General features: G+C 26.2%; 1 protein-coding gene across 3 annotated transcripts in view; it reads left to right on the forward strand.

The window, feature by feature from the left end:
- LOC111624893 (nuclear factor 1 X-type-like) overlaps nucleotides 1-18139 on the forward strand; it is a 58253-nt gene that overhangs the window by 12943 nt on the left and 27171 nt on the right. For 2 of the 3 annotated variants that reach the window (XM_023367869.1, XM_023367870.1), the window contains exons 5-6: nucleotides 10294-10356; nucleotides 10623-10970. In XM_023367869.1, coding sequence (XP_023223637.1) covers nucleotides 10294-10356; nucleotides 10623-10970 — 411 coding nt within the window. The remainder of the gene's footprint in view (nucleotides 1-10293; nucleotides 10357-10622; nucleotides 10971-18139) is intronic. The other variant, XM_023367871.1, reaches the window with a different exon arrangement.

An 18139-nucleotide genomic window follows, 5' to 3' on the forward strand; every position in this document is an offset into this window, starting at 1 on the left:
TTAAAATTAACTGATTCTTTTAACAATATGAATGTCTTGTTTTCTTTATTTAATAAAACTATAATAAAATACTGAAACCAAAATTTTAACCTTTTAACATCTAATGATATGTATTGTAGCAATTATTTTATAGTCCTGGTCTTTGATCCATTATTATATAATATAAAAGATGGTTAAGGCATTAAGTAATTTAACTTTTGAGTTGGATAAGTAACCATGACCTTGGGGATCAACACAAATCATCTCCTTTTGTAATTGTTTCTTCAATCGGCTAAGAGCCAATTCAATTTCTTGCCCCTTGGCTTCAGGCATATTATTTTGTTTGGGTCACATACAGTGTTGGCACATACAACAGGTCATTGATTCTACAGTGCTGGCATTGACACAACTCCATCACTAGTAGAGAGATTTACTGAGCAACTGATGAGAGTACCGTAGAGTTTTACCTGAAGTGGCAGTTTATACTTGCCAAAATTCATTTCTACTAACAAGATTCAAATTTATTATCATCTGTGAAGGAGTATAAAATGCAATTTATAAGATTAAATTTTATATTTGTGACATTTCTAATTTATTTTATTAAAAATAAAACTAAAAATATAAATGGTTAAATAATGTAGCTTAATATAAAATTATAAATGTAATTGTAATTTTTAATATAAGGATTCTTAAAATAAAATAAATAAAAAGTTTAAGTTTTTAAACTACATCATGATTATATTGTTTAGTCAAGGTCAGCAAGTTTTCATTTTAAAGAATGACTGAAAACATATATATACATATATACATACACACATAAATAATATTTATTTGTGTAATTAAATTTTGTTGAATTTGATAAAATGAATTGTATTATTATGATAAAAAATGTTAAAAATATATAAAAAAGAAAGTAAACTTGAAGTTTAACATGATTTAAGTTCATTTTTATTTTTATGGTTTATATATGTCCTTTAGAGACTAGGTAACTATGGAGACCTTGAAAAGTTGCATTGACAATGTCAGAAATTAAATGACGTAAACACAGTTATAGGAATAGATCTCTACATTCTTGTCCTTCCTGTTTGACTACTATTCAGATAAACATTTGTACTTTTATATATTTATTATTAATAAACAGAAGTTTGCATCATAATTTCATAATTTCAAACAATTTAGCTTTTTTTATTGTATTTTATCCTAAGTCCTAAATAATGGGATTCTATGAATATATCTTTAGAGAAAAATCTAATGATGTCTACCTTAAATTGCTTAATTTTATATTTTAAATTTCTTTATATGATATCAATTAAAATCTAATTTTTTAAAAATTATTCTTTATATGTATATTGCTTGATTTTCTTAGGCAAAATATACATTATATTTGAAGGTGAGAGTGACAGTTTGTTCACTTTTTAACTCATATTTGCATTTAAGTATTAAAAATAGCTCAAACTGAAAAAATTTTTATCAGCAAGATCAAAGTGTAATTTTAGATTAATTTTAATTTTTTTTTTTCTAATAAGACAAATAATTTGAGTTTTATAGAATATATCACATCTTTAATCTGATCTGTTAAGACAGATCTTCCATTTTTATTAAATGGCTTTCTCAAACAAATATTTCAGAATAATGAATGGAACATGAAAAATAACATCCCAGTAATAATCAATAATAAAATTTTTTAAAAAGATGAAAATTATTTTAAAATGTGTGTATGTAGTGTGTATGTATGTATATATATATATATATATGTATAATAATAATAATTTCAATTAGTTATGTAATTAAGGTATAAAATAAATCAAATAAATTTTAAAAAGCCATATTTATGAAATTATGGTTAGAGAATGCTCATTATTTTTTTAGAGTATTTGCTTTTTTTAATCTTAATAGAATTATAATCAAGGACAATTGTGATTTAAAATCGTTTTAACTAACTTATTAGATCATTTATTTGATTTATTTGCTTCTAAGAAGTTTTATTTAATTGTATAACTTGTAAGTAAGTAAAAATCTGTATTCTGATTTAAAATTTTGATAAAGCTGTTAAAGTATATAACTTCATAAAGAATTTTAAAATATTAAATTGTATTAAGTCATATCATTTTAAATGATTTATATAATTATTATAACGTCAAGATAAATATTGATATAGGATCATATTACTTTCCAAAATAAAATTTTGTTATACTAATTAAACTATAAGATATTATAATAAAATCTGCAATATATCAGTTTTAACCTTAAGCAAATAATACACTAACCAAATAATTGAAATGTAAATATATGTTATACATAACTAGTTCCAAGTTTACATAAAACATTTGAAAAAATTGTTTATATATGCATTATTTTAAATTTTTATTAACACACTAAAATTTTGATCAGCCTTTCTGAATTCTCAAAATTTTATTAGGATTTTTTGGCATGTTAAATTTCATCAGAAATTTATTTTCTTTCCTGGAAAGGCAAAAATTTTTTTATAGGAGACAACCCATAAAAAAACTCTGTGTCAGGGATAACTATTAAACAATTGCCACCTTCTGTATGTCTAACAAATTAATTTTACTACATACTAACATTTTCAGTCACTTTTGAATGTCTTCTATAGGCAATCTAGAACATAACTAGTAACAAAGAAAACAAAATAGAACGTTTACATATTAAAAATTATCATTTACAGAATTTAGGAAATAGATTGTCACATTCAAAAGTATTGTATTTTGCATTAAAGAACAAAATATCTGTATGAAGTGTATTAACAAAAAATGTAACCCATTGTTGTGCTGCTGATAAACTACCTTATAACAAATAAATATTATGAATTTATTCAGATATTTTGTTTCTTAAGGCAAGATACAATATTATTGAATGTAATGTTCTATTTTCTGTTTTATACGTGCTAATTTTTAAATATATAAATATTCTATTTTGTATTCTTTATTAGTTATTCTAGATTTCCTGAAGAAGGTCTTTAAAATAACTGAAACATAAGTATGTAGCAAAATTAGTTTGATGGACCTAAAGGTGTCAATTATTTAATATAATAAGTATCCAGTTTGTCATATATTGTTTAGACAAAATGACTTCTAAGCTAATAACTTTTAAGTAGTAATAATGTCTTATTTAACAGATAGCAATATTAATTATATAAATTAGATAGTAATTGCAAATTAAAAATTTTAGAGTGCTATATTTGATTTATTATGAAGTTAAATATATTCAATTAATTAATGTAGAATATAGATATACATCTGTAGATACAAGTAACTTTTCATATGAACTCTAAAGACCATAAATTCAACTAATATTGTTATAATGATGTTTTATAATGTATAAAACAGTTTAAAATTTAATATGTTGTGAAATATTAGATATTTAACATCTGACTTCATTTAAATCTATCAACACTCAAATTGTTTAAATACATTTTACTTTTTTATTAAATAAGATGCATTTGGAAAATATTGTCTCTAATCATCAGTCAACTTTAACCAAAACTTAATCATTACAGTAAGTTTCAGTTAAAACTTTAATAAGAATTAAATTAAATATATAAACTATAACCATAAAAGTTATATATCAGGTGATTGTAATTAAAGCCCTCCTGTTTACTGCTATTTAGCAGTCTAAATGCAACTAGCTCTGGTATGATGGCATTTCAGAATTTGCGGAAGACATTTCTGTAGAAAAATTTAGTATCAAAACTCACCACTATGGCACTTTTGGCACTTCAATACTATTAATTTATCTTTTTTGTAATTATTTTGGAATTGTTTTCAAAATAATTTAAATATTTACTAAGAATTTTAAAAATAATTGACAAGTGACTACTTGATAAGAAATTTGATCAGAAAAAAAAACAACGAAAACAATTTAAAGGTTTTTTTAATTGATTATTGTTCTTTTTTTTGAAAATTAATGAAAATTTCTTGCATTTGACAGTTTTTATTACAACTAAATTTGAGGTGAAATTATAATTTTTGGAGAATAATATGATTTAAAACAAATAATTAAAGCCTTAACAATAGAAAAGTCAATTTTATGAGTTGACTCCTATTGTAAGATATTTTATGAGGACATATGTAACAATTTTTCCTCCTTAAGAATTTCTTCCTATAGAATGACATTTATATATATATATATATTTTAATATCATCTTTAAGATATTTCATTTTAATATTTGTCATTATCTCTCCACTAAAGGACATATTATTATTTTTGAAACATAATAATAATATTACCATTTATCTATAATAATATAAATCTGAAATTAACATGCCTTAAAATCTTGTCTTACAAATATGACTTAACCAATTAATATTGCACATAGTTAATATTTTGTAAAGATTTATGATTGACTATTGATTACTAGAGGATTGTAATTTGGCATTGTAAATTCTTAAAGATAAATTTTATTTAGAAATGACTACAGGAATAAAAACTGATATTGTACTGATCATGATTTCCATAAAAAGATGTTAAAACATCTCTAAAGATTCACATCATTTTAATTAACATACTTTATTTAAGTTTATTATGGAAATATAAAATATAAATCAAAAAATTTTTCTTCATCAATCTATCTTCAGGAATTAAAAACACTTGTAAGATAATAGTCGTGTAGAATGATGATCAGAGTCAAACTACTATCATGTGCTGAAATATGGATAAACTTTCAGAGTTTTTGAGATTAATTCATATGAAGCAGAAGGGATGAAGACAGTGATAATAAAAAAACTTTTGTTAATAACATGTTAATGAAATAGACTTGTGTCGAGGTTTGCGTGTTAATGAAATAATTTATAATAAATAATTGAGAGTCCCTACAAGTCTACTTAGTCATGTAAAGGGACATATAAACCATATCTGTATATTAATAGATCTGACTTCTTTCAAATTCAAACAAAAATGAGGAAAGATCTCAGACAGTAAAAACTAATGTCAAAACACCCTCTACTACAGAGGTCTTCAATCTTTTTGTGAGAAGGACCATTTGAACTGTAAAAGAAAGTCTGGGGCCAGGTGCAAAAGATATAGTCCAAAATTAATCTATTTTAAAGCCAAACAATTACTGAATTTTCAGGCTACATTTATCACTACTAATAATTATTAAGTACAAAGTAATTTGCCACTAGAGATAGGCAATTATGCCCACCTCAAGTTTAATAATTATTAATAGTGGTAATGTAGCCTGAAAATCTGGCAATTGTTTGGCTTTAATACAATAATCAGGTTTTAAAATGTTTATATATCAAAGATTAATCTTAAGTTATTTTAAAATAAAACCTACAAACTGTATTGCAGTTTGCACATGGTTTCAAAAACTATTATGTTACTGAAATTAATTTTTGTCTATTTCAAGGACGAAAAACAAATCTCAAAGTCATGTCAAGCTACATTCGACCCAACATTATTGCAAACACAGACACACCTGATTGGATAACAAAAGAAAAAATTTATAAAAAAGAAAACCTTTAAAATTTGTATGCATCAAAGCCATATGCATTCCAAAGTAGAACACTACTAGCACCAAAAAGAATCAATTTTAAAAAGTTCTATCTGAAGTCCTAGAAGGTCCTAGAAGTGGACTGAAAACATTAGTAATATAATAGTGTTCAAACCTTGTGCAAAGCACAATAAGGTTTGTAGGTTTTATTTATAATTAATGCTTTGTTGTTAGAAGATTAAGATATTTTTATTTCTGAACAACAATGGACATAAATCAATGAGAAATTTCCAACTATTTTTCAAAAGAATGTCATCAAAATTGGTGATAAATTTTATGGCATCCAATATTAAAACTTTCTTTAGATATTTGTTGGGCAGTGATGTTCAATATTTTGATTTTACGTATTTTATTTTCAAAAAGATTAGTTTTCATAGGTATGTAAAAGTAAAAATACAAAATATCACTAGTGCAAACTTTGTAAGACTTAAAATTCCCTTGTGGCAGAGATTTGTAAAAATTTAACAAACTATTTTCTTTAAATAGGATTGTATAGAAATCATTTGTGGCAAGGTCTGGATTAGGATGGTTGGATTAATGGAATAAAACTATGCAACACATGGGCAACCTGCTATGGATGTGCTTCCTGGGAGGAGTTTTTATGGGAACAGGCTCTTATTCCGGTGTTAACACTTGTCTTATCTTCCTACTTTACTTTCAGTTTGGAGGAACTAGTAGTAATTTCTTGCAGACAGATACTTTAGCATCCTATCCTGGCACACTGTACTCACCTGTTTATCTCATGATCCAATTATTTTTTTAATGTTGCCATGTTTGCAGCTCCTTTGTAACAAATGCACAATTGTTTATTGATGACAATGTATTCACTGCACTATTTCACAAGAGGATAAACTTTCAGCATTCAAAGCAACAATTACAGACTTTTTATGTGGTGTTAACTGTCAAAAAAAATCTCCATTTTGCTTGTAAAAGCATATCAACTTCACACAAGTTTTTGTACCAATGGACAGTGTAATTACAGTACCAGAAACTTTGCTCAGTAGACTTTGTCAACTAACGAATATCATTCTCATGTTTATGATGTCATGGATGAATGCAGTTTTTACTGCTTTTTGCAGGTCTGCAACAAAATGACACTTTAATTTAAACAATCCACGAAAAACCTTTTTTTACGAGTGTTATTATTCAACGCAGTGTTAAGTTGTTGGAAGTCGTTTATTTTAATTTAAAATATAAACATACTTTTACAGGATTTTATAGATGATGCAAAAGTAAAATTTTTAAAATAACATTGTGTATATGATATTAGATTTTAAAATTATACAATTAAGCAAAGATATCACATGTTAATTTCAATGTTCCTATTTGAAAATTTCATGTTCATCTATCTTCTCAGCAATGTTAGCAATTTATTAATAAATAAGCACACCTGATTTGTATTTGCCAAGTTAATTTTCTTTATTCAAACGTTTTCGGCCTATTTGTATAGGCCATCTTCAGCCTTTAATGTTGTTTGTTCCAATGGAACCAATAGTTCGAAATTCATTTGAATTTTGAATTTGAACTTTTAACATCTTATGTGTATAAATAAATAGTTAACAATAATATCAAAAACGTGTTGCAACTTAACAATAACATGAAAAAACGTAAATTAAAATAAATATATGATTAAATATAATCTAAAATCGTGTTGCAACTTAACCATGAAAAACAAAAAATATAAAAACAAAAAACAAAAAATTATATCATCTTTAACTGAACTACTAATTCCTAAAAACTCCAGATCATAAAAATGTTTATGGATTATTAAAACCCATACTTTTTTCAATTTTATATTTCCAAGCCGTTGGTAATGCTTTTGCATCTTTTGCATTTAGGCATCTGTCCCTCATCTTACTTTTGTAAATCTCTATTTTTTCCATTTCCATTGCGATGGAAGGTGAGTGCCCCGTCCTAACAATCTTGGCTTCATCCCATTTGANGGACGGGACACTCACCTTCCATCGCAATGGAAATGGAAAAAATAGAGATTTACAAAAGTAAGATGAGGGACAGATGCCTAAATGCAAAAGATGCAAAAGCATTACCAACGGCTTGGAAATATAAAATTGAAAAAAGTATGGGTTTTAATAATCCATAAACATTTTTATGATCTGGAGTTTTTAGGAATTAGTAGTTCAGTTAAAGATGATATAATTTTTTGTTTTTTGTTTTTATATTTTTTGTTTTTCATGGTTAAGTTGCAACAAGATTTTAGATTATATTTAATCATATATTTATTTTAATTTACGTTTTTTCATGTTATTGTTAAGTTGCAACACGTTTTTGATATTATTGTTAACTATTTATTTATACACATAAGATGTTAAAAGTTCAAATTCAAAATTCAAATGAATTTCGAACTATTGGTTCCATTGGAACAAACAACGCTAAAAGCCTGAAGATGGCCTATACAAATAGGCCGAAAACGTTTGAATAAAGAAAATTAACTCGGCAAATACAAATCAGGTGTGTTTATTTATTAATAAATTTCATGTTCATATAATTAAAATTAGTTTGAAGCTGTATCTAGATTGATGTTATAACTTTACTACAGTTTTGTCAAGCAGACAAGTCTACAGATAAAAAAATAATCTTTAAAATAGATTGGAACCATTAAAATATTATAACTTATACTTTATTTTCATGTAACATATCATTTGGCATATACGTGTTATGGGTACATAAGATGTCCTCACTCATTTTAGCACAGAATATTTAGGAAAAAGTATTAAGTATTTAGTGAATTTAAGCCATCCTATGCCTTTGGCACTTGTTTCCTCCTTTTGTTTTAAAAATACTTAGACAATTTTCTTGCACATTTATGATTATTATTAACTTCTTTAATAAGTTCCATTATATATATAGTGGAACTTATGTAAGATATATATATTTCATTAATCTATTTGTTTCTTATTATGGAAAATAGGACCCCTTCAATATATGACAATGGAGCTTTAAAATACATACATAACTTTTAAATACATGCGTGTGCATTCATAACCATAGTTTAGTGATGGTGAGTTCAAATGAAAGAAAATTCAAGATTGTAATCTATACAAAGATTTCCCCAAGTAGAACATTTAGATATAAAGGTAGGAAGTAGGACATATGTCTGCTAGAACAATAGTTTATAGAAGAATATGGATGTAAACTAAAGTTCACACATTTTATTAGGTGAATACTTCAAAAAGTTCATTTTGTATTTACATTTGCAGAAATTGGATTCTGAATCATCAAATGAATTATACCTTAAGACAGTTTTGTAGATGTGTTTCTTTAATAGATTTAGAATGTAAATTAGTTTTAAAAGTGAAAAGAAGTTACAGTATTGTGTAAAGTTTAGTACAGTATCTCAGTAAATTCATTTTAATTTCTGAAGATGGATTTTTGAAAGTTTGAAATGTTTGTTTACTTTGTATTTTCTTAATAAACTCTGATAAAGCAACTAAAAAATAAAATTATTTATAACTTGCAGTTGTTGGTATAGATTTCAAAGTTTTGTAAACATCCTCTATTCCAGTGGTTCCCAATTAGTTTTTCCTGCGTACCACTTCAAGAAAGAGCTCAAATTCGCGTACCCCTTATAGCAGAAATTCATATTAATCCATACTAATATTATAAATTCGAAGATAATGCTGTCTGTCTGTCACCTTTTTATGCCTAAACCGCTGAACAGGTTTTAATAAAATTTGGCACAGAGATAGCTTACTTATATTTTAAATTTCTTTATATGATATCAATTAAAATCTAATTTTTTAAAAATTATTCTTTATATGTATATTGCTTGATTTTCTTAGGCAAAATATACATTATATTTGAAGGTGAGAGTGACAGTTTGTTCACTTTTTAACTCATATTTGCATTTAAGTATTAAAAATAGCTCAAACTGAAAAAATTTTTATCAGCAAGATCAAAGTGTAATTTTAGATTAATTTTAATTTTTTTTTTTCTAATAAGACAAATAATTTGAGTTTTATAGAATATATCACATCTTTAATCTGATCTGTTAAGACAGATCTTCCATTTTTATTAAATGGCTTTCTCAAACAAATATTTCAGAATAATGAATGGAACATGAAAAATAACATCCCAGTAATAATCAATAATAAAATTTTTTAAAAAGATGAAAATTATTTTAAAATGTGTGTATGTAGTGTGTATGTATGTATATATATANTGTTTCTTGCGTAAGAATTTCATTTAGGTATTGTCACAAATGCATTTTTTTGATGAAATTTCGAGAATATTTTTAGTTATTAATAAACGAATTTGTGCATTCGACATCGTGTTGTAAATTGCCGAATTTTTGATGGGCCCCCATTATTTTTTTGATTGCTTCATCTCATGTGTTTAAATTTTAAATCGACCGATTTTAGATTGCCGCGCGTACCCCTTCATGCAATTTCGCGTACCCCTGGGGGTACGCGTACCACTAATTGGGAACCACTGCTCTATTCAGATCCTGTTGCAACTCCACTCATAAAAAATTAAATAGCTGGCCTCAGATTAGATTTTGGTTGACTATTGATCTGAAGCCCAATCATTATATCTATTTGACTGAGAGTCTATTAAGATATTGATTATATAATTTTAAATTTTTAATCTATTCACCATTTTTATCAGTAAGATTTTATATTTTATAAAAAAATTTTTATGAAGTTAAACTTTAATTATTATTTAGTATCATCATGTAAAACTTTCATTATGCAAAACATTATTCAATATCCATATTTAAAGCAATAATTTTATTAGGTGTTATTAAGAATATATTACATTTATAAATTTTAAATTAATTTCAGACAACAATACTATATTTGCAACAGGTGTTTTCACATCTGCTGAATTATATAGGTTATCTAAAGGTTAGTATTTCTAAAAAATATAAATATTGTATTAGTAGTTAATTATAATATGTAATATACAGAAAGGATATTTTTTTATTTAAGAGTGAATACAAAGTTGCAAAGAGTTGTGTCATGCCTGTATATTGTTAAATTCATATTCAATAGATTCACTCTTAAATGAAATAGATTTATTAATATATTCTTAATTATATTGTCAATATATCTATAAATTAATTTATATTTATAAATTTTTACTTAATATGATTTCTCTTTCTTACTTTCAGCATCAATTATGCATCCACTTAATAACAATCAGCCACCATTAAATATGATAAAAATAGAATCGCCAACCTATTATTGCAATAGTTATTCCTCGCCACCTGATCATAGGACATTAACTGCAAGTACAGGAGGACCTATTGTTGGTGTGCCATCTCACAATAATCACGGTCCTCCTCATCATCATCCAGCTAGTCCTACTTTGGAATCTCGTAATATGAATAAAAGACTTCGGAGGATTTCATCGACAGATGACGATTTAGACAAGACATCCGCCGACATAAGTACTTTCTATACACATAGTCCAGCCAATATGCACAGTCATACACCTTGGGGAAATGAAATGGAACATAGTAAGGAAAAAAATGTTACTATTTTATATAATTATAATCAGAAATTTTTTGTTTTCAAAATTAAATAAATAAAATGTGAATTTGATTAAAACTTACTTCAATTGCAAATTTTTAAAATTTATTTTAATTATTTATTATCAACTAAATATAGCATGTAGCAATTCATAAAATAATAAACATTCTTAGATTGAATGAATTGAAAAGTTTTATGATCATTCTCATGATATTTTAACAAACAAGAAATATCACAAATTTATATACAAATGTAATGTATTTTGAACAGAAAAATGTAATAAATAAATAGAATTTTATTTGCTGGAAGATAGATTAGTCTGCTTATATACAAATGGTTTTGCATCTTTGCTATTTCAAGTTAATAATCATTGTTTTTGATTTTAAAATTATAGTATGATTATAATTTTTTCACATTATTATATACGGTGTCCCAAAAGTAGTGCAGAATTTAAATTTTAAAAAGAATATATTATTTATTCATTAATTGGAAAAGTTGGTACATCATTTCAAAGGATAAAGATTGCAATAAAATATGAAATAAAATATCTGACAAATGTCTGCATGACTCTTCTGACACACTCATATTCTTTTGACAAAATTTTCAATTACATTTTCACACAATTGCAGCTCAGTTTTGTTGATAACTTTCAAATTTCTGCTTTCAATTCAGAAATTGTTCTTATTTTAGTGGTATAAACTTTGGACTTTACAAATCCCAGAGTAAAAGTTGCATGGTTTCAGATCACATGATATTGGTGGCCAATTCTGATTGCTGTTGTTGAGATTAGTTGCTCATGAAACTTCTGCTGCAACAACTTGGTTGTTTCATGTGCCTTATGACAGATGGCACCATCCTGCTGGAACTACATGTCACTCAAATCCACGCTGTCCAAATGAGGTCACAAAAACTCTGATATCATTTTTCAGTAATGCACATCACTAACAGTAACTGCATTTTCAACCTCATTTCTGAAGAAATATGGTCCAATCACTCCACCAGTCCAAAATCCACACCAAACTGTGACTCGTTGGGCATGTATTGGTTGTTCTTTGCACAGTCATTTCATTTGGCATATTTCTCTGACCAATACTACCACCATGTAATTTGTGCACAGTTGAAGCAAAACTTCCTCCCTACTTGTAATAAGTTTTGATAATCATTATGTGCACCTCTATTGTATATCTCTTTGTATTAACTAACTGTAATGTATTTATTGCAAGATGTCACTTCATATGGCACTGCCAACTAGTGTTGCCAACAGGCCTGTTTTCACCCAGACAAGCCGATTTTTAAATTCATGGTCTGGATTGATTATTAATTTGTCCAGTTTTCATAGAAATTGTGAAATTATGATGAAACAAAATAAATTTATAAAAGTATTTGCGAGTATTTTATTTTAATGGTTAAAGACTTTAACTTCATACCCCCACCCAAACTTATCCCTAGGCTAAGAGTGACAGAAAATGTACTTTAAAAATTCTAACTTACAAATATCTCTGGCAAATATTAGGTCTGTTCCAACACAAGTCCCTAACTGGTTTAAAACTGGCATATGCATTATTCAGTTCTTGGCTGTAAAATGACATGCCTCATACAGTTTCAAATTCAAACCAGTCAGGGACTTGTGTTGGAACAAACCTATTGTCTGGGTCAGCAATTTTGAAAAATGGCATCACTATTGCCAACCCAATGAGAGAAAAATAGCACAAAATTTAAATTCTGCATTAATTTTGGGACACTATATTAGTTTTTCTAGTCTAATATTACAAATTATTATTAAATCAGTTTTATCAAAAAATGGACTAAGTATTTTGAGAATAAATATAAAAGTGTTAAATTTAACATAATAGTAGAAATTGTTCTTCTTATTTTACTTATATGATTACTTTATCTTCCAATAGTATTATGAATACACATTTCTAATTAGTATTAAAATAAAAACAAGCGATAAAACTTTAAATGGACAAAAAGTAATTCTCTATATAATTTTGATCCTGACTAATGAAATTAAATACATTCTTCTATTTTCAAATTATTTACAAAATTTGAAAAAAAAAAATGGAATTTACAAATAATAATAGAGAGAAAATGAAATATATATAATGATGGAAGCATTTTTTTCTTCTGAAGTTATGGTCCAATCACTCCAATCAAATACACACTAAATTCTATTTTTATGCAATAGATATGTTCTGAAAAGTCCATGTAAAAATACATGTAAAAGATGTCCTTATGGAAAAATAGAAGATTGGATCAACCTTAAAAATAAAAAAATAAAAAAATCAATTAATATAATAGGATGTGTTAAACAAAATATTTCAATTTTAGTTACTAAATCAGGCAGGATAAATGTATCTTACTTATCAGCAAACTTGTATCTTACTTATCTAGCATGTTTTAATAAATTTACCCTTTAAAAAGGGTAAATTTATTAAAACATGTTAGATCAAAACAAATCATCAAATAACAGAGTTGAATCTCTTTCATAGACTATGTTAAATCAAATTTATGTAAAAAAGCCATATAAAAACAGAATTGAGTATATTACAATTTTTCACAGTTAAAGCTTTTAGAATTAGGAAACAATGCATTTTTTTTTTCAAATTTAAATTGTGCATTCAGTATGATAGTTGTAATGTTCAATATTATTATTAGTTAATACATTAGTATTAAAAGAATTGCATTCATACAGAAAATCTTCCAGACATTAAAAGATCATTATTATCAAAATAATGCTATTTCAATAGATAAAGTTTCATTACAACCTGACATTAAAAGATAAACATTTTTGACTTTTTGAGTTTTTAGTTTACATTGTTAATGGTCATAACTTATAATGTTTTTATACATTTTTATAATTGTATTTATTTAAATTCAAAATCAATACATTTATCAATTTATCAAATAGAATATTTTTGCCTAATTTCACCAAAAATATGTTAATTTTTAATGTGTAATTATCAGTTTTAATTGTAATTCATTATCGCTAATATTCATTAAAAGATTTAACAATTTTTAAATTACAGTTTAACTGTTATCCAAATGAAAAAAGAATAATTTAATATGAAAACAGTAAATTTTTGTGATTACTAAATGTTGACTATAAAAATAAAGAATTGTAAAGATTATTTCCATATCAAGATAGGAATCTGAAGAGCAAGGAGTATATAATTTTACTTATTCACAACTGTCAGCACTTAAGAAGTTAGCATCATATCTTAGGTCTTTGTCCCTCAAGATTACTCTCAGATAATGAAAAGAACTGAATGGATCTTAGAGCCAATTGAAGATGTATGCCAAAGAAAAATCTGGCACCCACAGAGACAAATCTGTGTTTTATTACACAGTTGCCAAAGCCTGTCAAAAGAAAATACACAATGTCCCTTTAAACTATTTTATATATTAGAAAAAATTGTTATATTTTACTCTAATTAAGCCATTACTGTGTATTTTGATAATCTTAAATTTATATTCATCTTTGAGTATCATGAATGTTTTACTTTTGTCAATTTTTAATGGAGAGTATTTTTGGCATGAAAATACTATGACTATATAGTTGTGTAAGTTGATTTAAAGTAAATTTAAAATAATAACAATTTTTTAAATACAGATATGTTATAGAAATGTTGTTCTATATTGCTTAGAAATATAAAAGTGAGTTTATGTAGTAGCATAATATTTTAATAATAGAGAAATTCATTCTAAAATCTCATCAGCTTCTTATAAAATCTCACTAATTGCTTGCTGGAGTATGAGGTTGGCCTTATTTTTATAATTGTTATACTGAACATCACATATATATTTAAACAGAGAAGATATAGCATAATTTCAGAAAATAGTTTCAGCATTAAAATTAAGAATTTGATTTTTAAGAGAAATTATCACTGCATAAAGTCAAATGGACAGAATAAATTTATAATTTTTGTTGCAACAGTATTTCATCCTATTATGAGTGTTATTATTGATTTAATATTTTAAATATTATTATTATTAAACATTAGGAATACAGTAATTATATTTTAAATCATTATTTTTTGAGCCTCATATTTGAATTCTTAAATTCCTCCTTTCATTTTGCTATTCTATTTCTCTTTCCTCTTTATGATTTGTAAGTTTATTTATAAATTCTTGCATCACAATATGTTCTCTGGAAATATTTTGTTCTTATCAATTTATTCTCTTTTATACAAATGTAATGTATATTAAGCACTAGATGTACTACTAACTTTTTAGAACATGCAAATTTTTGTCTTAACAAAACAATTAAAAATGGTCCTTTCTTTTTCTTATATATTGAAGTTCTTGTATAATAATAATATACCGGTATGAATTTTACATCTTGTTTGTCGTGTTTTTACTATATGATAATTTTTGTTCAAGGATTTTTTTATTTGTTTATCTATATTGTTCACATTCAGCATTCTTTTCTTAGTAACTGAAGCTCCAGTGGCATGCCATCATTGGAAGCATTGGAAGTGCCACTTCCCTTGTATTTTCTAAAAAATAAATACATATTAAGAGATTATTTTCATATAATTAAAATTAATATTTTATTATAACCTCATTATGTATATTATTACAAATTTCTATACTAAATGTGAAAAAAACGATAAGATTGCTATTGTATATTCAAATATTAGTGGCGGAATGGAAGCGCTGTATTGTCAGCTTACAAACAGCCAGATTATACTCATTCGTGCATGCGCTTTACAGAGCATCAACCTCACCCGGTTTAGCTGGTGGAAGCTACACACATATAACGCTTCCAATGATTCTATCCAGGACCTGTTCTGGGCTGTTAGCTGCCTGCCTGCTAGATATTTGGTTGCCCTCGCTCGATTATGTGAATTGTGAGTAAATTTATAACTTAACCCAACCGATAAGAATTTACTGGTATGTTTTTATGATAGTTCTGTATAGTTGATAGGAGTTTTAAAAAATCCATTAAAATATTTGATATTTTTATTCCGCTCTCCCATCTTATATTACTTATGGATTTNCAGTGATATTACGATTTCGTATATCCCATCTTTAAGGGGATGTAGAAAAAAACGTGTACAATTCTTGTACAATGTTAAAATTAACTGTTACTTTGGTAGCATCATTTACAACTAAATTTAATGAATGAGAGAGATGCACGAGGTACAGAAAAAGCTCTAGAATTTATATTTCTTAAATTTACGACTTTTTTATGTTGTCATAAAAATTTGTTTTTCCACTTTTTTTCCCAAGACTACAAATATACAAATACAAAGTAACCGGTTTCGACTTATTTCTACTTAGTAGTTAAATAATTAAGCGATTAGGGAAGTGGGGGACGCAAATAAAACACTGCTGAAAGAGCCAGAATTTTACTTAAACAAAAGCTTAATCGAGTACAGTGTGGACTGATTTCTTCGTAATATTAGATGTAATAAAGACAGAAAGTTTTCCAGTTCAATGAAAGTGACTAAAAGTTTTAAATTTTGGAAATTTCCGTGGACACCTGGTCTTAAAACGAATTAGTTAGAAAACAAATGACTTTTAAGTTTAACAAATTTAGATTTTTACAGCTATGGTGAAAAACGTTTAAAATTTACAACCCTGTCGCGTGCTTTGAGATATACTAGTGGTGCGACAAAAGAGGCATTTGACATTAACCGGTATCGGCACCCTCGGGATTTGGCCTGCATGCACGCACTGCACACCTACCAAGACCGTCTCTGATTCCATGCATGAGCCACTGGTAGGGAGCAATTTAAACTAGGTGGATTGTTTTAATATTTAAAAAGTAAAGAATATTTTGTGTTATTTTTATGTATGTTTCTTCACAAAACTATATTTAATTATAATTTTCTTTAAAAGTATATTCATACAATTGAATATTTTGTACCAGGTATGTATAATTGTATATCGATCACACATTTTATTTTAACAAGTTTTTATAATTTTATTTTTAATTTTAACCCTTATATTATAGCTAGCAATTTAGAATGTAATTGTGATATTGAAAATTTATTTCAAAAAGTTTTGGCTCGAGACCTTATAATGAAAAAGAAAACATTATTAAAAGAGAAAGACCAATGCCTAAATTAAATATAAATACGTCAACAAAAAAATTTGTTTGACGTTTTCACAATAAAATTTATGAAGACATAAAAGGGCTTGGTGGATGCATAGAAATGCAAAAATTGTTTTGTTGGCCTTGCCTACTGTTTTCAAATAAAATTAGTGTGTGGAATAAGAATGTCTTTGACAATTTAAATAATTTGAGTAAAGCTGGCAAAAGACCAAAAATCGTGAATCTCGCATTGATTCTTTCATAAAATTGAAGCAATTTGGAAATCAAAATAGAATAGAATTTAACATTAGTAAGCAATATAAAATAAATATTGAAAATTATAACAAAGTTATGGCTAATAGATATAATATATCTAAATTAGTAGATGTTATCAAAGCAAGAATTGGCATTTAGAGGGCATAGGGAATCTATTGAATCTAATATAAGAGGTAATTATATTGAACTTGTTTATTTAAGTGCATTAGATAATCTATTAATTAAAAATACATTTAGAGAAATCTATGGTTTCACTGGCTTATCGAACAAATGAATATGAATGGACCCTACACCATCACTGACTGATTGCCCCTGAAAGTTGGCTTCTTACAGAAACACAGCTTCCCTATCATCAAATTTCACATCATGCTACTGTGAAGCTCATTCTTAAATTTTTATCAAAAATATATTTAATATATATTCTATAACCATTAATAACTTGTAGTAATGCCATAATTGGATTGAAGCATACATATCAATCATTAATTTTGAAATTATTTATTTATAAGTAAGTCAAATTTAACGTTAACTTTTTTATATGCATTTACAAATAATAAAATTTATAAATGCATATAAAAAAATTAACACACAACAAAATGAAAAGTATAATGCATATTCTTGCATCATTTTTTTTACTGAGTGATAATTTTTTACCTTGTTTTAATGTTTATGCAAATGTCTAGATCTATGATATTCACTGCTTTAAAATGTAAACTAGTTTTGTAGATGATAAGTTTTTTTATTTTTTTCTCCCAGATACAGGTTACTTCATTTGAATGATACATTAGGGATATGCTGCCAAATTCTATTTCTGCATTTGAATCCAATCCTTTTTGT

Source organism: Centruroides sculpturatus, unplaced genomic scaffold (genome assembly GCF_000671375.1).
Source record: "Centruroides sculpturatus isolate CEXI.00-Female unplaced genomic scaffold, Cexi_2.0 scaffold408, whole genome shotgun sequence".
Lineage (NCBI taxonomy): Eukaryota > Metazoa > Arthropoda > Arachnida > Scorpiones > Buthidae > Centruroides > Centruroides sculpturatus.